The 27,833-nt window shown below is 37.4% G+C and overlaps 1 protein-coding gene across 1 annotated transcript; it reads right to left on the reverse strand.

Annotated features, from left to right (window-relative positions):
* Nucleotides 1-69: 69 nt before the first annotated feature.
* On the reverse strand, nucleotides 70-27,833 carry LOC114265202 (oxysterol-binding protein-related protein 1C). Its single transcript, XM_028205976.2, has 10 exons — nucleotides 26,914-27,833; nucleotides 26,321-26,677; nucleotides 17,481-17,571; nucleotides 14,161-14,606; nucleotides 11,584-11,739; nucleotides 1,970-2,137; nucleotides 1,756-1,896; nucleotides 877-1,104; nucleotides 636-749; nucleotides 70-494 (listed from the first exon to the last, which is right to left on the reverse strand). The coding sequence occupies exons 1-10, from the start codon at nucleotides 27,454-27,456 to the stop codon at nucleotides 330-332; spliced, it is 2,409 nt and encodes an 802-aa protein (XP_028061777.1). The 5' UTR covers nucleotides 27,457-27,833; the 3' UTR covers nucleotides 70-329.

Below are 27,833 nucleotides of genomic sequence, written 5' to 3' on the forward strand. Positions count from 1 at the left end.
AGAGAGAGAGAGAGAGAGAGAGAGAGAGAGAGAGAGAGAGAGAGAGAGAGAGAGAGAGAGAGAGAGAGAGAGAGAGAGAGAGTAAATTCTTATTAATCACCAACGATATCATCTGCATGAATTTTCATGCTTCAGCCTTTCATCTGCTCAAAATGGCGAGCATGACATCCAAACTTTCCTATATCTTTAATAGAAGAAGAAGAAAAAAAAAAAAAAAAAAAAAAAAAATTTGAAGTGCAATACAGTGCACGAAACCTCTGCCACCATGTATGCAGTAAATGGAATAATGGAGAAAAAATCAGGGTATTGAAATGGGTATTTTAAACGAGTCAAAATTCTGTATCATTAAGCACTTGGCCAAAAATATCAGGACACGATTCCCACTTCCCTTCTTGCCTGGCCTCCCAATATCCTCCAACATAGCAGTATGTATCACTACCTGCCTGCTTCGCAAACCACCTAGGCTTCCACCCACTTTCTTGCATCTTTCGTGACTGCAATTTTATATAAACACATTTTCTATCACTTTTTTTTTCCATGCAAATGATCGATTATACATGAATGAGCAGCACAAGAAGAAAATATTTTGAACGAAAAATAAAGAAAATATCACAAAAAATGCTTATGTATCTCACCTGACGCTGCCTCTGTTCCAGCCGCAGCTTCTCTGAATTAGCCATTTCATATTCTCCATTCTCTAGACATCTCTGGTCAGGTCTGAGTCGTGAATCTGTTGGTGGCAGCTTTTCCTGCATACAAATTTCAACGTGGGTGCAAGAAAAAGAAGATATTATAAACCGAGAAAAATGAGACAAAAAAAAAAAAAAAAAAAAAAATCAGTAGGAAAGTAACTATAAAATGGTCTCCCACCGATACCTTTAGTCTGGGAGTGATCTCATTTAGGTTGATGGCGAAGTGTGTTAAGTTATATCTGGTTGGAAATTTGGAGGGCTTGCTGCGTTTCCAAAGCAAACACGCGCTTGACATATCTAATCCTTTTCCTCTCCCAGAACAGTCTCCATTAAAATAATGCAGGCTCTCATCCCACTTACCAACTAATGATGCCACTGTTTTGCCATTCTTATCTTGCACGACGCCTTGTACCTGAAACACAACTTAATCATATATGCAATTCATGATAGAGATAACCCTGATTTTGTAGTCCGAGGGATATTTCTGCACTTTCAATCATATTATTAATATAAATTTGTGACTAAAAGAGATGACCCTAATTTTTTGCTCTATTTTTCAACAGCCATACATTGGTTCCTCTTTTCTCTTTCTTCATTATTCTTCTTTTCTCCTTCCTAATTGTACTTCATCCGATGAATTAGTTTTGAGAAAATTACTTTAATGCTAATCTTATTTTATAGATGTGTATACATCTGTCAGAGCTTCCACGACTTCAGTTGTATTTTTACACCTTATTGAAAATGATTCTGAAGGCAATTATTTATGAATTATCTCTAAATTATTCCCAGAATTTTCCTCATTGGCATCCACAATTTGACTTCATTTTTACCGTGAATTAAATCCAAAATTCCAAAATGGTTGCAGTTTCATGATGATACTGATGTTCCAAGCCAATTGTTTAATCTACTTAAACATCAAACCTTTTCATCCAAAAACCATAACTAATTTTATATAGTATGTAACGACTACACATAAAAAACAAAATATATTTTATAAATGGAATCATATTAACAGCCATGCAGTGCAAATAGTCATTACATATTTGAAGTGAGAAAACGGCACCTGGTGAGGATTTCGATCAATGATTGACTGCTCCTTAAATTTTAGCTTACAAGAGTAGTCATGATTTCCCTGTATACGCATCGTACCATAATGATCGCAATAGAGCTTTCCCAAAATAAGGTTGTAGATCGATGTTGTTACCTGATGGTATCAAGTTCAAAAAATAAGGCGGCACAGTAAAGAAGACAAGTTCTTCCTAATGCTAGTAGCATACCTTACTCCATTGAAAAACTTCTCCATCATCAAACTCCAAGGTGAGAACACCAACAGGATCAAGCTGAATTGAACGACCCCAAAATTTACTCTTTAGATTACTGTCTCCCCAAAATTTCCAACCGCGTCCCTCACAATGGCATGCAACAATCATGGGGTGATGACTAACCTATATCAAGGTAAACAAATCACTTTAAAGGCAGAAAAATGAAAAAAGCAAACTATAAATCAATCAAACATTTTATCGGTCACAAAGACATTAGTAAGTATGTATTCATGTCTTGTATATGCACTGACATACTTGAATATGCTTATGGAGAGAAGTAGAACAATAATTACAGAGCAGGCATTTGTTAGTACCAAATAAAAAGAGTTATATTCAAACAGCACCTCCACACCAAAATGCTCAACCAAAGCCACGGTAAGAAATAAAAGAAAAAACAAGAAAGCTACAGTTGTACAATGAACTCTTTAACAAGTACACAAATGAAAAGCAATATTTTCATGTTTTTCATTTTTAAAAGAGATCATGTCATACATCAGCATTTAAATACTTTAAATCAGTTTATTATCTTCAATAGATGAGAAGTTTCCTCACCAATTATACTGGCATGCCACAAACCAGTCTAATTTTTAGCAATTAACATTTATACAAGTCAGAAAGCATCAGTTGCAGAAGGAATATCGCTGAAATAAACTGAATGATGACTTGTTGGCTTCAAAGTTGAAAAGAAATTTCCCAGCAAGTATTAGCTATGAAACATGAACCTAAGGGTAGTCCGATAATAACCTTATATGCAAGATGTATTCAACCTGCTTACGTCAACAAATTTAAAGAAATCATAGCATTGTAATCAATTACTAGCCCACAATATACGAATAAAACTAACCAGTGACTTAATCCGAAAGGCATATAAATGCTTTTGGTCTTTATTACAATACACTAGAAACCATTTTATAAAAACAACGCCCAATTAGTATACATTAATGTATGTTTGTGAGCGGAAAGATTGGGTACACCTAATGCATAGTGCACAAAGTGGTTGCCCCAAGACTTGAACCCATAATCTCAAGATTATTAGGCTAAGGTTTTACCATTGAACCAATGAAAATCAGGGATAAATACCAATGAAAATATCTCTAACTCATTCACAGTTAAAAGTACCATAAACAGTTATACGGCAATCTCTGACATTGGCAACACAGAAGCTTTGCTTTTTCTCTCAAAATATAGATATAAAACCACAAATATGAAACCAAAAATGAACGGCTTAATAAAAGAATCTGAAGAAACAATTCAACTATTCCAAATTGAGGACACATTTAACTGACAAAAAAACCATCCACACCCAGCACCTTGTCAGCAGCCTTGTTACATTGGACACCATCACACCATAACATATGGTACCAAGAGTACGACCACTACATATTTTTTTAAAAAAAATACAAAACCTTTAAGAAAACAAATAACATTTCTTAAATAAATAAGGTACCTGCCACCAAATCACTTGTCAAAACCCCCATATAAGCCCTATCAAATCTTTTAGATCCAAAATAAGGTAAGAAAAAAATTTTCAACGCATATTCCCAACAGAAATACTTGGAGAAATCATCGAATAGTTTTCCAAATGAGTTCTCTAACATGTTTCTGAAAGCACAAATCAATAAAAATATAGAGAAAACACAATCTGTTATTTTTTACTGGGAAATAGAAAACAGAGAAATGAAAGCAACAATTCGTTGTTTTTAGAGCATGGGTTATTTCTATTTCAATTTCCTCAAAACAGTTCTCTAGAACAGCATACTAAGTTTATCTTTATCCCCAGTCTTTGCTTTCTGCAATTACAGGAACAGAAATTACTCTTGCAAGTTTCACCAGGTATGCCCTTCTGTATCATGTTCGTTATTTTTACACAAATGATGTGGTGCACCTCTGTATCTCAAGATCTCGTTTCTACTGGAGCAATCACCTCTCATGAGGTTGAAGCTGGGCCAAAGTCTGTCCCACTAATCTAGCCAATCTCTAGGGTGACATGTGCCTTCCAAAATATTTCCATCATTTGTTCTCAGTGGTGGTGCCACTGACATTCCTCTATGCCTAAACAATCCAATTTGCAAGAAAAGCACTCTATTGGGGATTTGTTTCTCTTACACCATTGCTCAAACCTTCCAAAAAAAAAATAAAAGAGAAAAAAATAAACATAAAATAAGACTATCAAAAGGCTCCACAGAGCACAACGATGGCAAACCAAATATAATTTTCCATGACGAAAGAGAAATCTGTTAAAACCTATCACCTGCTTCACCCACTAAACCTAACCCACTACACCACTACCACCTCACCTACTTCACCCACTAAACCTAACCCACTACACCACTACCACCTCACCTATTCCACTAAACCTAACCCACTACACCACTACCACCTCACCTACTCCACTAAACCCACTACACCACTACCACCTCCACTTCACCTACTCCACCTACCACCTCCACTTTACCTACTCCATCTACCACCTACTACCACCTACTCTTCTATATATAGGAATCATTGTAGCATTCAATAATTCAACAATTACAAACATCAATCAATAATACAATTCTCTTTTTCTCTTTATACATTAAATTTCTACATGGTATCAGAGCAAGGTTAAGCACTTAGTATTTTTCACTTCACCGGCGGGCGGCAACCTCGCCTTGGCCGTCCGCCGGATCTCAACCTAATCTGCTAAAATTTTTCTACACATACCTTGAAATTTCCTTTCTGAGTGCACTACTGTTCAGTCGCCAGAGACCACCACCGCTTGCACGTCGATGTCCCTTTGCCAAAGCTCCGTCGCGACACCGGCCTTCCTTGCGTCTGGTTTCAATCCCCTGCTATTCCAAGCCACAAAATAGGGCACGACTTTTGAGGGCTCGATATCTATATCCATGTATATCTTTTGGGCAGTCTATATACACACTCATACAGTGTCTTCTACACCGGTAACATGGTACAAGGGCCCAACCCTTCTTGATGCCCTCGATATGATTACAGAGCCCAAGAGGCCATCAGACAAGCCTCTTCGTCTCCCACTTCAGGATGTCTACAAGATTGGCGGTATTGGTAATTTGGCCCACTTTTTTGATCAACACCAGCATATAGTTTCAAAGAGATAACTATATTATATAATTTTTTCTATTTTAAAATATTTTTCCACCGTCCAAACCTTTTTTTTTATCTTATATATATAAAAAATTGGATGGAACTCACGTGGGTGCTACTTTTTCTTTTTCTTCTTTCCACAGCCCAACTTTTCCTTGAACCTCAATTTTTTATTATTAAAAAAATAAAAAAAATAAAAAATTCATTCCATCTAATTTTTCTGCTCAGTCTTGTACCTTCAAGCCATTCGGATTTGCACAATACACTCATTTTATTTCTATCGGGATTTCGCCCTGATCACAATTTTACACCAAAAAAAAAAAAAAAAAAAAAAACAACAACAACAACAACAACAAACCCAAACAACCACATCCACAGGCGGGATTTTTCTTCTCTACTCTGCCGCCGGTCTCTTCTTCTTGCCTCCGTTCTGAACGGCCCTTGCCGGTGCTGCCTCCGTGTTTTCCACGCCGCCCAGCACGTTCACTCCCCCATACTCCTCCACTGCAGCATATGGCGGACCTCCAAATCGGAACATCACGGTGGCCTTCCGCTTCAGCTCCTTATTTTCCGCCTTTAGCACACTTATCTCTGCTCGCGCATCCTTATACATGCGCTGGAGCAGAGCCAGTTGGGCGTTTAACTGCTGCACCTCATTTGTCCTACTCTGCAGCCGGTGCGACAAGTTTGTGACCGCAGTCATGGTTTCCACACATGACTTCAATGTATACTGATTGGCCTCAATATCCGTTTGCACTGCCATTTTTTGCTCCACCGACCGCATCGGAAAGTTCAACGGAGCAAAACCAGAGGTGTTTGGTTGAGGTTCATGGGCCACCGCACCTGTTATCTCTCCTGTTGACTCGTTGAGGTCGGGAAAGAGAGTGAGCAGACCACGGGAAGATGAGGCCATGTTCTGGGTAGCTGAACGGGAAGAAGAGGCCATGTTTTTTGGGTTGCTGAGTGTTTCCGAGAAGGGTTGGATACCGAGTATTTACAGATTGTTTCAGAATGACAAGTTCAGAGGTTTCAGTCTGGTTTGGTTTCCTCCGCCTCCGCATTGGTTTATATTGACACTGACGACGCGGCCGACACGCTGCTCTGTCGCTCACGTGCCTCGTCGCGTCTCCGGCTCACCTTTTGATGGCTCGACGCTTTCTGTCGGGCACGACTTTTGATGAAGTGGGCGCGCCTTTTGAGGGCGCAACTTTTGATGGCACGCCTTTTTATGGATTGGGCACGCATTTTGATGGCACGTTTTTTTATGGATTGGGCACGCCTTTTGATGGCACGCCTTTTGAAAAATTGGGCACACCTTTTGAGGGTGCGACTTTTTAGGGGTCCGACAAGACTCTGTAAACTGTCCCGACATTGATTCCGGTTAGCTCCTTCAGGGGTCCGACAAGACTCTGTAAACTGTCCCGACATTGATTCCGGTTAGCTCCTTTATGGGTCCGACAAGACTCTGTAAACTGTCCCGATATTGATTCCGGTTAGCTCCTTCATGGGTCCGACAAGACTCTGTAAACTGTCCCGACATAGATTCCGGTTAGTTTCTACAAGGGTCCAGCAAAACTCCGTAAACTGTCTTCTACAACGGTCCGACATGACCCCATAAACTGTCTTCTACATCGGTCCGACACGAGCCAGTGTCTTCTACATCGGTCTTCTACAACGGTCTGACACGACCATACAGTGTCTTCTATCCTCTTTTATTTTTTATGTATTTTCTTGTTTTGTTACTCTCTCCAAACTCAAGTTGGTTAGTTCCTATCCCCCTTGAGTTTGCGGGGGACTGTTAAAACCTATCACCTGCTTCACCCACTAAACCTAACCCACTACACCACTACCACCTCACCTACTTCACCCACTAAACCTAACCCACTACACCACTACCACCTCACCTACTCCACTAAACCTAACCCACTACACCACTACCACCTCACCTACTCCACTAAACCCACTACACCACTACCACCTCTACTTCACCTACTCCACCTACCACCTCCACTTTACCTACTCCATCTACCACCTACTACCACCTACTCTTCTATATATAGGAATCATTGTAGCATTCAATAATTCAACAATTACAAACATCAATCAATAATACAATTCTCTTTTTCTCTTTATACATTAAATTTCTACAAAATCCATCCAAGATAGTTAGGTGATGTGCAAAGAAACTGATGAACGCACAAGGAACTAGAGGGAGATTGAAAATAATGAGTTGAGCAAGTTACAAAGACATGAAAATAAATTATTTAAGGGAGTAATCATAACATACATCCCAAACCATCACCTACTCCACCTACTACACCTACCACCACCTACTACCACCTACCACTACCACCTACTACCACCTACTCCACTACATCTCCTATATAAGGAGCCCCTCACCATTTGTAATTAATAATATGCAACAATCAATAATACAATCATTTCTCTTTATACATTAAATTTCTACATGGTATCAGAGCGGGTTTAGAACCTAGTATTTTCGCTTCCCCGGCGGGCGGCAACCTCACCTTAGCCGCCCGCCGGACCTCAACCTAGTCCGCTAGAATTTTTGTTTACACATACCTTCACTCTTCTTTACCACCTCGCCGAAGCAAATCCAATCCTCTCTGAGACGAAGCACAACAGGTGCCTCATCAACTCATCTCCTACGTCGTTTCTACTCATCGGACTCGGCTCCGGAGCGTAAGGTAGCCGTCTTGGAAGCTGCCGGCGGCATCGGGCAGCCGCTTGCGCTGCTGATGAAGCTGAACCCACTCGTCTCCAAGCTCTCCCTCTATCGCCTCAACCCTCGGCGTCGCCGCCGATATCCGCCACATCAACACCAGATCTGAGGTAAATGGGTACATGGGTGAGGATCCGCTAGGGAAGGCTTTGGAGGGATGTGATATTGTCATCATTCCAGCTGGTGTGCCAAGAAAACCTGGTATGACTCGCGATGATCTCTTTAACATCACCGCTGGCATTGTCAAATCACTGTGCACTGCGATCGCCAAGTATTGCCCTCATGCACTTGTTAATATGATAAGCGCCCCTGGAGGATGATAATATGATAATTCTTTGCTTCTAAGGTGAGGCTTGGGAAAAAAAGGGTGCGGAGGAAGTTTTGGACTTGGGCCCACTTTGATTGAATATGTGGTGGTGAGATGTCGATCCCTTTATTGAAAACTCATCAATTTTTGCATCTTTGCTTGTCATAGCTATTTCTTTAATCAAATCCATGTTCCCCACCCATGCTATTATCGTATCTTATATCTGCTTTTCCTACTTGGGAAGTGGACTCACGTGGGTGGTAATTTGACCCACGGTTTTGATCAAACCCAGCATATAGTTTCAAAGAGGCACAGAGATGCTCCACTTTTTCTACTCAGACACCAATCTTCTTTTTTTTTTATTTTATTTATTTATTTATTATTATTTTTTTTTTATCTTCTTTTTTGAAATCATAATCATCTCTTCCACCCAAACATCTTTCACATACATATCCATCACATTTTTTTTTAATATTTCCACCGGATGCTTCTCTTCTTTTCATTCTTTTCTTTTCTTTTTATTTCCATATATTCGACTGCAAAAAAAACAAAAAAACAAAAACAAAAACAAAAAAAAAAAAAAACCACAACCATCTCGGTTTTCATTCCACAAACTTGTCCCTTTTTTTTTCATGACGGGATCAACCCCGATCACACTTTTACACATCAACCACCAAAAAAAAAAAAAAAAACCACACAAAAATACAAACGAACAACCACATCCACAGGCGGGATTTTTCTTCTCTACTCTGCCGCCGGTCTCTTCTTCTTGCCTCCGTTCTGGGCGGCCCTTGACGGTGTTGCCTCCGTGTTTCCCACTCCACTGGGCACGATCACTATTCTCTGCTCCTCTACTGTAGCATATGGCGGACCTCCGAATCGGAACATCACGGTGGCCTTCCGTTTCAGCTCCTTATTTTCCGCCTTTAGCACACTTATCTCTGCTCGCGCATCCTTATACATGCGTTGGAGCAGAGCTAGTTGGGCGTTTAATTGCTGCACCTCATTTGTCCTACTCTGCAGCCGGTGCGATAGGTTTGTGACCGCCTCATGGTCTCCACACATGACTTCAAAGTATACTGATTGGCCTCAATATCCGTTTGCACCGCCATTTTTTGCTCCACCGACCGCATCGGAAAGTTCAACGGAGCAAAACCAGAGGCGCTTGGTTGAGGTTCACTGGCCACCGCACCAGTTATCTCTCTTGTTGACTCGTTGAGGTCGGGAAAGAGAGTGAGCAGACCACGGGCCGAAGAGACCATATTCTGGGTAGCTGAACGAGAAGACGAGGCCATGTTATGGGTTGCTAAGTGTTTCAGAGAAGGGTTGGTTACAGAGTGTTACAGAGTATCTCTCTCAAGACAACAAAGAGTTTCTCAGAGGTTTTTAGCCAGTTTTTTGTCTTAGCCTCTGCCTCAGCCTCAGCATCCGTCTTGGTTAAATAGACATGGCAGACACGCGCATCGCGCGCCACTTGACGCCAGACGACAAAACGGGCGCGCAAGCCAATGTGGTGACGCACCTCGCCATCATGTCCGGCACATCTTTTTATAACTTGGGCGCGCCTTTTGATGGCACGCCTTTTTATGGATTGGGCACGCCTTTTAATGGCACGCCTTTTGAAAAATTGGGCACACCTTTTGAGGGTGCGACTTTTTATATGGGTCCGACAAGACTCTGTAAACTGTCCCGACATTGATTCCGGTTAGCTCCTTCATGGGTCCGACAAGACTCTGTAAACTGTCCCGACATTGATTCCGGTTAGTTTCTACAAGGGTCCAGCAAGACTCCGTCAACTGTCACAACAACTGTCACAACATTGTCTGCTACAACGGTCCGACATGACTCCATAAACTGTCTTCTACATCGTTCTGACACAACCATCCAGTGTCCTCTACAACGTTATGACACCACCTTACAGTGTCTTCACCATCGGTCTAACACGACCATACAGTGTCTCCTACCCTCTTTTCTTTTATGTATTCGTCTATTTTCTTGTTTTGTTACTCTCTCCAAACTCAAGTTGGTTAGTTCCTATCCCCCTTGAGTTTGCGGGGGGCTGTTAAAACCTACCATCACCTACTCCACCTACTACACCTACCACCACCTACTACCACCTACTACACACCTACCACTACCACCTACTGCCACCTACTCCACTACATCTCCTATATAAGGAGCCCCTCACCATTTGTAATTAATAATATACAACAATCAATAATACAATCATTTCTCTTTATACATTAAATTTCTACAAAAAGCACTCTATTGGGGATTTGTTTCTCTTACACCATTGCTCAAACCTTCCAAAAAAATAAAAGAGAAAAAAATAAACATAAAATAAGACTATCAAAAGGCTCCACAGAGCACAACGATGGCAAACCAAATATAATTTTCCATGACGAAAGAGAAATCCATCCAAGATAGTTAGGTGATGTGCAAAGAAACTGATGAACGCACAAGGAACTAGAGGGAGATTGAAAATAATGAGTTGAGCAAGTTACAAAGACATGAAAATAAATTATTTAAGGGAGTAATCATAACATACATCCCAAACACACATTAATGTGTACTAATTGGGCGTTGCTTTTTTAGTAATCACAATATACATGCACATATATATATATATGTATATATACATATGTTTAAAGGACATAACCTTAGACACATCTAAATAAGATAGAAAAATGCATGTGATCGACCATCAAGTGCTCGCATTGTTGAGCAAAGTTGCACGTCTGTCTATGATAAGTACTTATTCCAGTAATTCTAAGAACAGAAACAACAAAGTACCCAGAAAAACAGTGTATGGTCCAGATACATCCTAAGTGGTTGTTTGTGACTCCATTAACTGCTTAGGTCTGAAATTTTTTCAGTGTATCTCTTATTAAGTGCATTTGATAAAGCAGTTAAAAAGAGTCTTAATGTCAAGTCAAAGAGACCTAAGTTATCCTAGAAAGCTTGAAAAATGTGATAAATATGGTTTTAAATTTAGATCTCAAGTGACAAATTAATTTAACATCCGTTAGTTTTCAATTTCATCAAACATCTGGTTGTTCAAAAAAAAAACAATTGAGTGACACATCACACAGGTAAAAATCTATTTTCAAAGGTTGTACCCAGTACGCAATTCTTGATTTATAAGGGTTTGGGAGAGGTAATAGGTAGTCAACCTTACCCCTAGTTTGGAGACTCAAAAATCTATTCTTAAAGTATAAAAAATAAAATAAAAAACTACAGCATTTTCTATATATGTTAGTTACAGATAAGCATAACAGTATTTTTCTATAAATCTCTTCTCACAGAATAGGATCAGGAAGGTAGTGAATCATATACAACTTTAAACATCACAAACTTGGAAAAAATATATTACATATGAAGAACTTAACATTTAAAACTTCAAGCAACAATTAAAAATACCTTCTCTGAGATAAAACGGAGGCCCTTATCTGGATAATCAGCTTCATATGTCTCCCCCAATAATGGATTAAATGGCTTGCAATTTCTTCCCTCTGTAGAAGAATATCCTGACACAGCAAATGCTGCTATATTAAGGATCCTCATAAGGCTATTACCCTACAAAGTCATACCGAGAAGGTAATCAATAACTTAAGAAGATCAATTCCTCAACTTTTTTTATGTCAATTCCAGATAAACTTTATACTTTTTCTGTTATTTTCCTTTTTAAAGCTTTCTTTAGCTAGAGACTTCAAATGTAAAGTCTTGCAGGTTCTAGACAAAAGAATGAATAAATCTCCAATGTTTTCATAACCACACAAATATGGAACAAAACACAAAATCAGAAATGGATACTCTGCAATTAACCTACCAAACTGTGAGTCAAAGTATGTAAAAATAGTAAGAAAAAGAATTTGTTGTGGACCCCTTTAGCTACGTTCTCTACTTCTCACAATATAATAATAACCACAACAATAACAAGAATAATAATAACAATCATGGTAGCATCAATATCAAGAAAGAGCATACTGATTTATCACTTCACTCATTTACAACATTTGCCAAACATGTATATAGAAATTGGCTCATTTAAGTTTCTGCCATTTACAAATTGAGGACTGCTATATATTTCATATTTTTCTCACTGTTTTAACATCGCCGGGGGCACATAGGGAGATATTGTTCGTCTTCATTAATTCCTTAATGATTATTTTCAAACAATGAGCTAATCATGACTGTCCACCTAGGAGATGATACAAAACAGTGACAAAAAAATCATAGACAAAATTTCTCTTACAATTTAGGATAAATTTATTTACAGAGCTAATTACAGAAGTAATCTTCAATCATCCATGTATGCGTTTAGTTCTTGAGGTCTCTTCAGTCTTCAGAAGTCTCCAAATCAAACGTCACATTTGTAGCAATAATTTTGATGTAAAGAGACCACCATAATATCCCATGGAGTGAAAGCATTTCTTAAATGGTTGCTTTTGTTCATTGGTTCCCCTCTCAGACATTTCCAAGGCATGAAATTCTAAATTGAATCTAATGTTTAGAGTACAGTATTTGGTGTCCACTCCCTCACTATTAAGTATTTCTATTTTCTTAACATAAAAATTAGTGGTTTTCCTAGAGGCAAAAGGCATAGTGCATAAAACTCAGTTGTATATCCGGAATAACAACAAAAACAAAAAAAGGCAAATACTGCAAATTAGATGAGGAAAACCAAGACATAGTCATTGTGTTTGTTTTCAATTTTCTGAATTCAATTTTTTAGAAATTGAATCTTTTGCTTTCCGTATTTTGTTGGTTTTAGTGAATATTTTTAAAATTTTAAGCAATTTTTTTACTTTTTTAAATGCACCTTACTTAGATGTATCTAAAAAGTAAAATATTTATATAAAAATATTTTAAGAAATCAATAAATACACAAAAATATGAAAAATGTACTAAATTTTTGTATTTTTGGTATTAGTGAATTTTTTAAAGATTTTTTTCACAAATATTATACTTTTTAAGTGTATTTACGTTAGGTGTATCTAAAAACTAAAAAAAAAATCTTAAAATGTTAAAAATATTTAGTAAAAACAAAATAACAAGGAAAACAAAAAATTTCAATTTTTGAAAAGTGAATCCTGAGTTAAGAAACCAAACACGTTGAGTATTCCTAGTTCTAAAACATGGCTAACTCAAAACACAATAACAAGTTAAATATTCTATGAGCATAGTAACATTACAAAATTTAAACCTAGTTTACAAACCATCAGAACTTTCATCGTATGAAAAATGCACATATAGACGCTCTAAACAACACAAAACATAGACAAGAACATGGTCTCAACTCAACTCAACTTTAACAAGCCTTAGGCTTGATTTCCTAGGGTCAACTAAAACAACAACATGGTAAACACAAAATATTAACAAAAGATTAAAAAAATATAACAAAAAGCTCATCCATTGAAAACTTCCTAAAGACAGATTGATAACATTAGATATGTGCCCAGCTAGTCAAGGTCTGCTCCCTCAACTAAAATGGAAAATAAAAGGCATACATTCAACTAACCTTGGCTTGTGAAGTGCATTCCATAATGGAACGATTGGTTGATTTCTAGGACAGAAAATTTGATGCAGGAGGTATTTAGGGAACTTGGGATTATCACAGCTTACAATAGGTATTGTGGTGGGTATTGGTTATGGACGATTTCTAGGGTTAGGGTTTTATGATGGAGAAGAAAGTTTCTAGGATTTGTAAAAGTAAAATGATAGTTTGGGCTTGACATTCAAAAGTTGCACGTTAGCAGATTGTACACAACTTCATTATAAGTTGCCCAAATGACGGAGGACAAAAAATATGTCATTTTGATAGTGTTAACAGAACCCGCAATAGAATGGCATCACCTTATGCTAGAAATCTCTCAAGCATACAGCTACTAGCTAAAGTCTTAGTAAAGAATAATATTCAATTTCATACTAATTTAAAAAATTGAGATACAAAACTTCCAAATATAAGTCACCATAATATTCTGACAACAAACTCACCATTTTACCCCATTCATATGCTCGGTCAAGAAGGTATGAGTATTCAAGATCTTCATAACATTTCTGTAAAGATGATAGGGGCTCATTAAAATATACTGGAAGACAAACTTTGTTGAGATCCTTCCCAATGTTATCTTTGATCATTGACCAGAGACTAACTCCAGTCTCCTTTTCAATTGGATCAGGCAATTTCTTACGCCGCCTAACATGAGGATAGTTAGTTCCAACAGATCTAATGCAAGGATCAATACCATCATCAGAGTCAAGAGATGCTTCATCCTCAGAATCAAACGATGATAACCGCATATCAGATCCATTGCTTTTAATAGAACTTGATGAGAGAAAATCCTGAGTATCAAAAAACGCATTATCCTCGTCATCTGTTTCTTCCCCCACAGCATCATAATGTCTATCATTGTCATCATCGGAATCACTTCGGCTTCCCTCTGAAATATATCCCAATGAAATCATGAAAAATTAGAACCAGTGGAGAAAAAAACAACATAAAACAGAAGCAAGTTTTCCCAAATTTTCATTCCTTCATCCATATGGTGTTCAATTTTCCATGGAAATTTTAATGGACACTATATGTATTGACCCACGAGTACGGATTAAGCAAGATATTTCATTCAAACCCTTCTAATATAAGGCAAGAACTGTGGGAACAACAGACATCAAAGCAATCAGTAAATCAAATAAAAATATAAAAGATAGAAAGAAAGTGGTTAACATAAAAATAAGCTAGAATACATATAAGAAAAGGGAAAAGTTAATTTTCTGAAAGAGTGAAAATGGACCCTCAAAATTTCAGTGATATGTGCTGGACATCCACATTATGCCGTCACAATGTAAGACCAAAAGAATGGATGCTAAAAACCAGAAAAACTTTTCAAAAACAAAAAAAAGGATGCATGTCACAAAAGAACATATACACTAGCAGGATTCAAACCCCTCACAAGGAAGTTAAGTCAGCATAGATCAAGTAGCTCACAATCAATTGCGAAACTACCTTAAGATGATGCTTTCTGCTATACCATAAACTTATTACCACCTGACTAAGGAGTACTTAAAGAAATCATTTTAGTAGCAAGAGCAATCCATCTTGGTATAATGTCTTCCTAAGAAGCATGGACATTTCTCTAAGAAGATGAAGTGTTACTGTGTCCAATACTTAAGATATATATGAAACACATTACAAGTTTGAATAAAATAACTTGAAATCCAAAGATAAAACGAAAAATGTAATTTTATACATATTCTTCTCCTTTAGACTTAAAAAATTATCATTTTTTGCTTAAATATTCATATATATATATATATGATACATAATAATTATTTATCCTTATCTCTGACATATAATTAATATATAAAATTATAAATTTGCACGTGTCCCCACGTGTCAAGTCCTACATTTTTAGAAAATTTATGTGTTGGCGTGTCTGTGCCGTGTCCGTGTCCGTGCTTCTCAGATGCCTTATTCTCTTGTGAATCTAGAACAATGTTTCCCCCAGAAAAACAGCAGCAGGGAGCCTCACAGCAGTAGACGTTAGAAAGCTAAGAAAAGGTTTCCTCTCTTCTTGCCTTTGGGAAAAAGAATGACACTCTAAGAGAAGAAAGTAAATGGAAGAGAAAGCACAAATGGGGATTGAAGCCCAAAAGGGCCCCGATCAAAACCCTAGAGCAATTGCATGAGAGAGAGAGAGAGAGAGAGGGTTCTTCATACTTGAGGAGAGATGGAGAAAATGGATAGGTTTTAATTTTCCACATTGAGACTTTCCATCGCTGTGATTAGAGGTCCTAAAGGGCTTTTTCACACTACTAAGAGTTTGAGGAGAATACCACTAGTCCCAAAAGCTCAAGTTGTTAGAAAAAGGGTGCAGATAGAGAGACTGAACCCAAGATCTCTTTTAGCCTGAGCTCTAATATCAAGTTAGATCACCAATAGTCCAAAAAAAATAGAGTTGTTAAGAAAGTCGCTCAACAATACATATCATGCTCACTAATAGAGGCGTGGAGACCCACTATCCCCTCTTTTTTTCATCACTATCATAGTGTCGTGTATGTTTTTAGCCTATGCTTGTAGGATTAAGGAGGGAAGGATGTTGCAAGGCTTTGGGATGGGTATTAGGGGTAGAAAAGCCATAGTTGTATCTTATTTTGCCGATGACACAAGAATTGAGATACTTGAGATGTATGTTTCTCTGCTTTAAGGAAATGTTTGGACTTCGCATTAACTCAGTTAAGAGTTAGCTAATTCCAATGGATGAAGTTAAAAATATTGAATGGTCTAATTGTTATTTTGGGATGCAAGATTAAGGGGTTTACCTGCTACTTAGACTTCATATGGGGTCTCCCTTTAAAGCACATTGACGGTTTTGCAGTTATTTTGGATGCAGGATTGGGGCTTTTGCGTGGTAGTTACTTGGACTTGCCAATGGGGTCTCCCTTTACGGCTAAGATGGTGTGGGTTGCAGTTGTAGATAGATTTGAGTAAAGACTGGATAACTAGAAGATACCATTTTTGTCAAAGAGAGGACAAGGAACTCTTATCAAAAGCACCCAGTCCAACTAGTCAACTTGTTTTATATCTCCTTTTACTATGCCTATATCTATGGTTAGGAGGCTTGAGAAGATGGTGAGAAACTTCTCATGGTTTGCATTGGGGGATGGATTTAAGTATTGATCTAGTTGACTACAAGCAGGTGCAAATTGAAAAGTTCAGTCCACACTTCTCCTTAAAACTCAAGTATTAAGGAGAGGGAAACTGGAGACTTATAACCAGTACAAATGGAGCAACTTGAGGTGATGTGGGACACATTTCAACACAGCCTCCTGGACCACAATATACAGTAGCCGAACAAACGGCACACCAATCACAGGCCCAACTAAGCTCTAATACCAAATTGAAAAGTCCAGTTCAGACTTCTCCTTAAATCTTTGTTAGCGCTTACCTAACAACACATTGTTAAACAAATCCAATGTCCTAATTCTTATCCTACCTCCTTCAACTAATGTATGCACTATTGGAATGTGTCTCACATACCCATCCTATGCAACTCAACCCCCTCCTTCCTTAATGTCCCACCCTCTCTTCCTCTTCCCTCTTTGCCCACCCCCTTATGTCCCAACTGCATCCCCCTACCCGATGTCCCCTTCTCTTGTGGGTGTATCGAAATTTTTGTGGTGCATTTAGAAGCTCCCCTTTTAGTGCCTTTGTAATACAATTTTCCTAACAAAATACACGAGCATAGTCAATAGTAATAATAGCTGGGAAAAAAGGCACTTTTTGCGATGGATAGGGACTTTTAATAACAGCATACCACTGTATTGTAGTCTAGAGGAAGCCTCTTGATCCTTTGCCTGTCTTTGGCTTTCATCAACAACTGTGTTCTCTAAATCAACCTTTTCTGTCTACAGAAGCAGCACCAAAAAAACTGTTTTAGCTCAAGAAAAAATATTTTACTTGCAAATTTCACTCATTAGATATCATGCCTTGTAACAACATACATGTGCATGCATATGTCAACATCGTGCAGTCAATGCCAAACAATAATTCAAAATATAAGGTATAACTTTAATTTCTGATGCCTAAGCAAGATATTCACAGAAATACTATAGTATGAGAAACTTAAAAAACATAGATTTTAAAGGCGCAAGGCAATCCACAACATTAAGAATTTTTTAGGCAGTTGTATGCTCAAAACTGTTCGGTGCAGTTCTTGAAATTCACTGTGCAAACACTGCACAAGGAAAGCATATTATCACTTTCTGGTGATAAAACAGGCAGACTAAAACTGTTAGAAGTAAAATTAAACGCATTTTTGCAATTGAAATTTGCCACAGAAATCCACGTCAAATTTCAGAAGTGCATCGCTTTTAACTACCTCTTTCTCTAAGTTCATGTCTCTAAATTTGACTATTGTTGAGGGCCATTAATCCATTAATCCACTTTTGCCTTAAAATCATTCCATTCCTAATTTCGCCTACCATTTTCAGTACTTTCGAAGCAACGCCACTTGAAGTGGCTGATGTGTAACTACAAGTTTGACCACAAACAAAGACAACTTACCAGAAGAAAAAGAAACTTAAACCACTGTTAATGAAAAACTAAGGTAAACATCTATGTATGGAAACAGATATCCATATCAAACACCATAGGTTTGTATCAACAATCAAAACCCATATCTGTGATTATAAACCATAGCAAAAAAATTTTTACAATGATTAATCCTTTTTCTTCACCAAGTTATATACATAACAGGGAGAGAAAGTTCATATGGTAGAGCCAAGAACAATGATGCACAATCCAGAACCGCCACCAAAAGGGTTTGAGGCTGACTTTTGAAGGGTGATGACACCATACATATTAATGGCAGTCCCATGCCACTGCTATGTCATTTTTGCAAGTGGGGGTAAAACTGTGACTATAAACTATACAATTACTTTTTCTAATTAATACAGAGCACGTGACGAGAAAATTTGGAATTTCCAATCATCATGGGCATTTGTAATTATGTTCGGCGTTAATTTGAATCGTATTTTAAGTTAGTGTGTTGTGGGACAGACATAAACATATACATACATACATACATATATATAGGTTCTATTAGTCAGGGTCATTTAGTTAATTTCAACATTTATAAGACATGGCCAATAATATGGTTCTACAAATCTTAGGGTCATTACATGTGTTTTTTATTAGGTTCAGAATAATCTAATAGTTCAAGTTCCTTAATTTCTCATAGCCCTTGTACGATTGAATGAAGTCCAATAATCTAGTCATTTTATTCAACGGAGTTTTGAGTAATGAGAATTAAAGATTATGTTTGTTTAATTTAAACTTTCCTAGCTCTTTCAAGGGAAGCTCTTCTTTTTCTCTGCAAAACCCAAGTTCCTATTCTCATATTACCCTTCATACCACAAAACATCCCCTCTTTCAACCACAAAACCATAACTAATTATATTAAAATGCATCAAAAACCGACGGAACCTGTGTACATGTGTACAAAATATTACCTGTACAACATCTATGAAAGAAAGATCTCCAATATAATCCACCAAAAAAAAAAAGGAGAAGGGACAATTTAAGCTTATGAACCCCTAATCAACATCTCAAAAGTGTGTCAGTTTCACTCCATCCAAAACCACAACATCAAGCATAAAGGAGCCACCTTCGAAGCCTTCTTGATCCTTTTCAATTGGCAGCATCCTGCCCAACTCTCATAAAGGTAAATTACAGAGTCCAACATAACCTAACAAATTCCAAAAACATATATAAAAAAAATAAATAAAGAACAAGAAAAGAACGCTCCACAGCTCTCCAGCCACATGACAATTCAACAAAAGGTGATTCACCGACTCCTACACTTCTTGCGCATACAGCTTCAATTGGGAAACATCTTTCCCTATTTCCCAAATTGTCCACACTTATGATAGCATATAAGGGTATAATCCAAAAGGGCACCCCAGCCATCTGATCACTTTTCCAAGTGATAAAGGATTTAACAGAGAATCTCCTGCCTTTAGCTTCACAAACCATCATATCACCCTCATCCCAGAGCCTGTCTCCTTGTAGCAAAGCCGCAAGAACTCCCCTTTGTCTCCCACTCCTAATCCTGTACTTCTCAAATAAAACAAGGATCCCACACTATGCTTGAGACTGTAATATAATTTGAGAGCCAAGCATTTTTATCTACTACTATTGAGTCTAAGAAAGCAGCAGAAAGTGGAACATCTAAACACCACACATATAATGAGAATTTAAATCACCTACTATAATCAACAGAAAATTTCACATGATAGTTTGAATCTAAAGAGCCATTTCTAATGCCTTTCCATAACCAAGCCCATACTCTTACCTCCTTGGTAGTCCATACACCTACTTCTGAATCATACATGCATTGAATCAAAACTCCACCAAAGACACTCCTCCTCAATGGCATAACTCCGCAACCATTTACTTAATAGTGTTTGATTAAAGAGTCTAACATGACAAACACCCATACGTCCTCCGAACCAAGGTTTTGAAACCCGGACCGGACCGGCCGGTTCAACCGGTTGAACCGGTGACCGGGTGAGTTTCCGGTCCGGTTGACCCCCTAAAACCAGTCAAATGAAAAAACCGGTGTATTTTCACAGAACCGGTGAAACCGGTGGTTCAACTGGTGAACCGTTCGAACCGGTTCCGGGTTAGTTGAACCGGGGCGGTTTGATTATATATATATATAAAAAAAAAAATTAGATCTGCTTCTATTTTTTTTTGCTTATCTTCAGCGGCTGTAGAGCATCCGATCTAGGGCTTCTTCACACTCACACAGGTCTCTTCCTCCCTTCCCTCTGTTATCCGATCTATCTCTCTCTTTTTTTTCACCATTAACGAATCAATCAAGCAAGGTTCTCAACTTCACACTGATTCACCACCATTGCTGCCAAGAATCACAGCCGCCAGCAGCCTCCAGTCTAGGTATTATTTTGATGAATCTTTGAATCTCTTTCTTTGTTCTCCACTCCACTTCTCCGTTTTCCATTTTCCTTTTCCTCTATTTTTTTCTACAAAATGAAAAATGTATAGAGATTCTCACAAAAAAATTTCAGATTGAAAAATATATACAGATTTTTTATTCTTCTATTTTCTATTTTTTCCTTCAGAATTTTTTTCCCCCCTTTATAGATAAATCATAGATATATAGAAAACATATTTTCAATTGAAATGGTGCACTAATTTCCCAATGTCAAACGACTACTTCTCAGTTGAGAGTGAAGATTAAAGTGAGAGAGAGGGGTATAGAGAAGCAGAGAGTGCATTTGTGAAGAAACCCATCTCATTATCTTCACCCAAAAGGTATGTATTCTCATCCCTTTTAATTTATCTCTTTATCTCAAACATTTTACACCATTTTATTTTATTTATTTATTTTTTTTTTTTGTGGCAACTCATTGTTTTACAGGTTGATATTATTGTGATATTTTCTATCAATTTCTTATTTTTCCTGCCTAAATATCTGAAGATCTCTCTCATGCTTTCACTTTGATTGAGTTTTTGATTTTACTTTAATGCCTGTTGCACCAGATTGTGAAACGGGTCAATATTCATATTACCAGTCAATTTAATATTAAATGACCTTAATTTTCAAATATTTATGAAGTTAAATTGTGATTTGGTGGGTATGTTGTTTTGGGTTGCTTCTTGATTTGTGAATTCAGTGATGATAATTTGGATACCCATGAATTCAGTGGTGATAATTTGGATACCCATGAAGTTAAATTGTGATTTTACACCATTTTTATTAATTTGAATAATTATGATCCTACTTTCTGAATTATTAATTTGAATAGGAGTACTTTTTTTCTTTTTTCTCTTTTCTTTTTTTCATTTGTTCTTATTCTAAGTTGTAGTTGTGAGAGATGTCATCGGGCCAGAATTCAACAGCTAATTCCACTCAAGCCACAAGGGGAAAATATGGGGTATGTTTGGTTTGTGTTTGAGAGATGTGTTTTAGAGATAAAAAGTACGAAAACATGTTTGGTTTGGTTTTTTTTAAAAGATGTTTTGGAAAATTATTTTGAGATAGAGTTTTGGAAAAAGTGATTGATTTGATGTGTGTGAGAGAGAGATTTGTTTGGAAAACTTGTTTGGTTTACAAGTTTTGGGAAATTTTTTTGGGAAAATTTGTTTGGTTTGGTTATTTTTGAAAACTTATTTGTAGAGAAAATTTCCCAAATTTTTTTCAGAAAATCAAACCAAACGAGCCCATGATATTGCATGGGCACATGTTATTGAGGGACGAGATGCCAATGGGAAGAAGACTTACTCATGTATGTATTGTGGGAAAACTATTAAAGGTGGAGGGATTAATAGAATGAAGCAACATCTTGCAAAGAAGTCAAGTGAGGTTGGGCCATGTAAAAAAGTTCCCCCAGATATTCAATATCAAATGCATGAATCTTTGAAAGCATTTGATGAAAAGAAGAAACAAAGTGAAGAAAATTATGATCAATTAAATCCTTATGGTCCAGGTGGCTTTCAATTTGAGGGTGATGATGTTTATGTCAATGTTGATGATGAGGATGATGAGGTTGTGAGAACAATTCCTCAGAACAATAAGGGCATTTCAATCAATGAAGGAGCTGGAAGTGGGAATACGAGTAGACCACCAATGACACAGAAGGGAAGGGGAAGAGACATGAATCAACAAAAATCGGTGATTATTTTGCACCAAGGACCACTCCTGGTTCTCAACCAACTATCAAAAGTGCCCTCCAAACTAAAGAAGCCATACATAGAGCACATATGATTGTTGGCAAATTCTTTTATGATACTTGTATTCCAATCAATGCTGTGAACTCCATTTATTTTCAGCCCATGTTTGATGCCGCAATTGCCATTGGTCCAGGATATAAGGTCCCTACGTACCATCAACTTCGAGTTCCTTTATTGGGAGACTCAAAAACAGAGCTTCAATTGTATATTCACACTTTGAAGAGTTCGTGGGCTGCTTGTGGATGTACTATTATGGGTGATGGTTGGACTGATGTTAGACAAAGAAATCTAATAAATTTTCTTGTCTATAGCCCTATGGGAATTGCTTTTGTGAAATCAATTGATGCCTCTGATGCTGTCAAAGATGCTACTCTTCTTTCTAAATTGTTTCTAGAGGTTATTGAGTGGGTAGGAGTGTCGAATGTTGTTCATATGGTGACAGATAATGGAGCAAATTATAAAGCTGCTGGAGGACTTGTAAATGCTACTTACAAATCTATAAATTGGTCTCCATGTGCAGCTCATTGCTTGAACTTAATCTTAAGTGAAATTTCCAAGATGAATCACGTGCATGAGCTTGCTATTAAGGCATCAACGGTGACAAGGTACATATATAACCGTTCATGGTTGTTAGCTCGGTTGAGAAAGAAGAAGAGTTGGACTGAAATTGTGCGCCCAGGAGCAACGCGCTTTGCCACTACTTTCCTTGCATTGCATAGTATTCATGAGCATATGCATGATTTGCAAGCTTTGGTGACAAGTAAGGAGTTTGCAAGTTCAAGATTTGCCAAAGAGAAGAAAGGAAAGGATGCCATGGATATCATTTTAGATAAACAATTTTGGAAGAATTGCTTCATCATTGTTAAGATTGTTGAGCCACTTATGCGTCTCTTGCGTATTGTTGATGGGGATGAGAAACCGTCCATGGGATATGTTTATGAAGGCATGTATAGGGCAATCAAAGGTATTAAAGATATTTTCAAGAGAAATAAGAGGTTGTATAGGCCTTACACAACAATCATTAAAACTCGTTGGGATAATCAATTGCGAAAGAATATACATGCGGCTGTTTATTGGTTGAACCCAGCTTTTCAATATGATCAAGCTTCATTTTGCAAAAAGCCAGAGGTTATGAATAGTGTACTTGATGTGATTGAAACTAAAGCCACATCAAGTAAAACGAAGCTCATGAATGAACTTAGATTGTTTCGAGATCGACAAGACAGTTTTGGAAGAGAGCTTGCCATTGTTACATCAAAGAAAACACAACCTGGTAATCTCTCTCTTTTTTTTTAATAGTAATTATCATTATTATATGCTTTTGATTAGAATATTTTATCTCATTTATCTATTTCTTGTTTCTTTTTATTTTTTATTTTTTATAATATTTTTCTTTCTTTCGTGATAATAAGATGAATGGTGGAAGATGTTTGGACACAGTGCTCCAAATTTGCAAAAGTTAGCCATTCGAATTCTTAGTCAAACTAGCAGCTCTTCTGGGTGTGAAAGGAATTGGAGCGTCTTTGAACGCATACATACAAAGAAGAGGAATAGACTAGAACATCATAGGCTTAATGATCTTGTGTATGTTCATTACAACTTGCGATTGAAGAATAGGTAAATTAATCTTTCTCATATAGTAACTAATGGATTCTTTATTTTATTCGTTTATTTAGTCTTATAATTGAATCAATATAGGATGTATTACAAAACAAGGAATTATGATCCCATTGACGTTGAAAGCATTGACAAAACCGAGTTTTGGATAATTGAAGAAGAAAGACTAGAACAAGAGGAGCCTCCATTGCTTGATTATGATGAGCTCGAAAAAATGCTTTATGAAGAAGATGAGCCTCCACGATATAAGAAGCAATGTCATGGTCTACAAGATGGTTAGAAAATATTGTTTCATCATTATGCAACAAATTTTTTTTTTTTTATCAATCATTATCAAAATGATAGCTTAATGATTTTATTTTAACTATTGTAGATGATGTTGAGGATGATATGGAGGTAGAACTTCTTGGAGATGATATCGACTTGGGATCTTTTGGTGACGTGAACATTGATAATAGATCAAACAATCCGAGCTCTAGTGCAAATGCGAATGAGAATGATGATGATGATTGGCTAAATTATCGTCCCTAGGAGATTTAGGCAAAAATCAAAGATTGCTTGTGATGTTATGTTGTGTTGTCTGTGAACTTTGAACTTAGTTTTGTCTTTTTTGTAACTTATGTTTTATGGATTGCTTTAGTTGGATACTTTCATAATGTTTCTTACTATGATTGTTGTTTTTAATGGCTAAATTTTCATCTTTAATTTTATTTGTTGTTAGTATGTGAAGTGTTATGGCTTATATTCAGGAATTTTTTTTTTTTAAATTATAGAAAAACATCACTAAAAATATTTAAGATTTTTTTTAAAAAAAATTGAAAATTTAATATTTAAATTATTAATTTATATTTTAAAAAAAATTTATTTATGACATAATTATGACGTCACGGTTCGATCCGGTTCAACCCACCGGTTGAACCGGTGTCCCGTCCACCCGATCATTTTTCCGGTTCGCTCACCGGTCCGGTTTTTAAAACCTTGCTCCGAACTGGACTACACACATTGTCCCAATCAACTACATGGTTCTTGAACTCGTCTTGAAGACCTTCTCACAAAAAATTATTTGAAGCTTCTACAGCCTCTTCAACACCGAAAACAGAATAATAAAGAGCAAAATAACAGGCAAAATAGCTAAAGGACTCTTGATACGAGTTTCCCTTTCCTTCGAAAGGTAGTCTTTTCCACACTGTCATTCATTTCGCTACTCTTTCAATAATATTGTCCCTAAACTGCTATCAACGTGTACATCTGCTCACAAGTCAAGCTAAGCCGAGTTTTGGGATGTATGAGCCTGGCTTGCTGAAAATTAGTCGAGCATGAGCTCGAGACAAGCTCAAGTCAAATTTAAAGAATCAAGTGCAACCTCGAGCTTGGCTCATCAAGTATTTGAGAAACTTATGCTTGGCTAAAATCCACTCGATTACATAAAAGGAGTAGAGCTCGAGCTTAGAAATAAAAACCAAACTTGAATTAATATGCACATTAAGAGAAAAATTAAAGATTATGAGCAAAATATGAAGGGGGGAAAAAAAAAACTCATATTATAAATAAATTTTGTCAATCAAATACATAAATTTGCACAAACATCAAACATAAACAGAGAAATAAAATAAATTAATGGAAATATATTTGATATATTATTAAAACTAAATATTTTTTATATCTTTGTTTTAACGAGCCTATTTGATCAGAATTTGGCTCTGCTTAAGCTCAGTTCGATTACGAAGTGAGTCTAAAAATTTGGCTTGAACTCATTCATTTGGCAAACAAGCCTAGCTCAAGCTATTCATGAACAACTTGGTTCATTTGCAACCCTATCTACATGGAAGGATATGAAGATGCACTCAACTCGTGGCAAGAAGCACATAAAGCGTAAGAAAGTACCTAAACAAAAAAAACTTATACAACGTCTTTCAGAATCCTACAATGGACGCATAATTTTACACAAGTTGAATAAACGAAAGACTAAAAAATGCAAACCAATGGGTCACTACACAAATTCAGTATCAACATATGTTTCAATTTCTAAGATTTGGTTTATTTAAGGCAGAATTCCAACCTTTAGTTCAATTGTTAAGAGTGGTGGCATGTTATTGTCAAGCAACAGAAAAGCACAACATGGCAGAAAAGCAAGGCATGTTTGAATGCTATCTGTCTGAAGCTACACACATCTTCCAACATCGTACACAAATACTCTAAAAGAGTACAATTTACGCCCTCCACTATTTCAATTCTGCACAAGCTAAAAATTGCTAATTATCAGCTCAGTTGTATTGTGCATACCTCCAACTGCCTCATTGTGTCAATTAGCAAAAGCTGTTTATGCTTAAGAAGCAAAAGATGGTTATGCAATTCGGATAACTCGCTCTTCATGATCTGCTCACTGTCCTGGATTGCAGTTTCCTTCACGCCCTCCTCCAACAACCTCTGTCTCAACTTGTCTGTGGAAACAACCACATTGTCCACCTGAGCCATGAGCTCGCTGTTCGACATCCGAGGGAACAAGTCCTTCACTGCCTGCAATGCCTCCATCCATGCCATCCGATCCTCCCTGGTATCCGCCCTCAAGTGCAATCTCTTTGTTCCCGTATATATCGAAAACCTCTTGTCATCCGATCGACTCTCTCGGATGGATGAAACCTACATGCAATTCAACAGCAATACAATTCATCATCCTAGAGCATCTCCAATCCATCGCCAATTCTTTCATTAAATTGAAATTTGATGAGTAAAGAGCTAAAAGTGAGCTCCAATCGAATTTGATTAAATTTTCAAAACACTAAGGATTGGAGTGTTCCATATCAATTTTCATTGAAATGTAGATTCAATGTTGTTGAGAAACACAATTGGTAAAAATGCGAGGAAAGGATGATGACCTTGAGATGGATTTCACCGAACGGTTTGCGGTGTCGGAGAGTCGGCGAGTGGCTACTTCTGGATCGGCTGATCCGGCGGAACGACTCATCTCCGATGATCTTGGAACCTTTCTCTGTTTCCTGATTAATCAAGATCTTATCAGGACCGTGGATCTTATAATACGAAAGAACACCGTCTTGAAGAACAAACCACCTCGGTCGCCAACCCTTGCCATAGTTGACCCACTTATAAAGAACGCCGGAGATTCCATTGCCGACGATGTCGTTGATCCTCACCTCACGAAGAGACGGAAATCGAGAAAGCGATTCCAAGGACGCCGAGAGCGATCGGAGAGCTAGGCGGCCGTGATCGTCGCTATTGCCGTTACAGTGGAGGTTGTTGGTGTGGTGGCGATGGGTGGCGGAATGAGAGCGGGACGGCGGAGGAATAGGAGGTTGAGGTTGTGGTTGCGGCGGCGTCATGATGAGGAGCTCGGCCAACGGCGAATGCGGAGGGGCGGTGTTCCGCTCCGATACGGTGGAGATGCAGCAAAATGGATGCATTTGATTTTTATTTGGATTTTAATTGTTGGATTGGGTCATACCAAAAAAAAAATTAAAATAAAAAAATAATCATATCATATCATATCATATCATGATGATGAGAGAGGGAGAGAAGGGGTGGTGCTACGCCGGAGGAATCGGGGAATATTTTTTTATATTTGAGAAAACATTAGGATATAATTTGAGTGAAATACATATATATATATATATATATATATCTATGTATAGTATAGGTTGGTTTTGGGCGTTTAGTCTGATGAATATATCTTATTTTTTAACGGAAAAAAAATTGAATAAGATAATTCAGGTGAGTGTATGGGTGGGGTGGGGGTGTATCGGGAACGCCGACTCCGAAGAGTCCGTCTTGCGATATGGCC

The sequence above is a fragment of the Camellia sinensis genome, chromosome 1 (assembly GCF_055761805.1).
Source record: "Camellia sinensis isolate YWXY chromosome 1, ASM5576180v1, whole genome shotgun sequence".
Lineage (NCBI taxonomy): Eukaryota > Viridiplantae > Streptophyta > Magnoliopsida > Ericales > Theaceae > Camellia > Camellia sinensis.

What these genes read in the sequence shown, in the direction of transcription:
- LOC114265202 (XM_028205976.2), bottom strand. Translation starts at nt 27,456, where the DNA reads ATGCATCCATTTTGCTGCATCTCCACCGTATCGGAGCGGAACACCGCC. An exon ending in ACACAATGAGGCAGTTGGAG is followed by an intron (nt 17,572 to 26,320) that starts GTATGCACAATA and finishes CTGCTTCTGTAG; the next exon opens with ACAGAAAAGGTTGATTTAGA. An exon ending in CTCTAGACTACAATACAGTG is followed by an intron (nt 14,607 to 17,480) that starts GTATGCTGTTAT and finishes GATATATTTCAG; the next exon opens with AGGGAAGCCGAAGTGATTCC.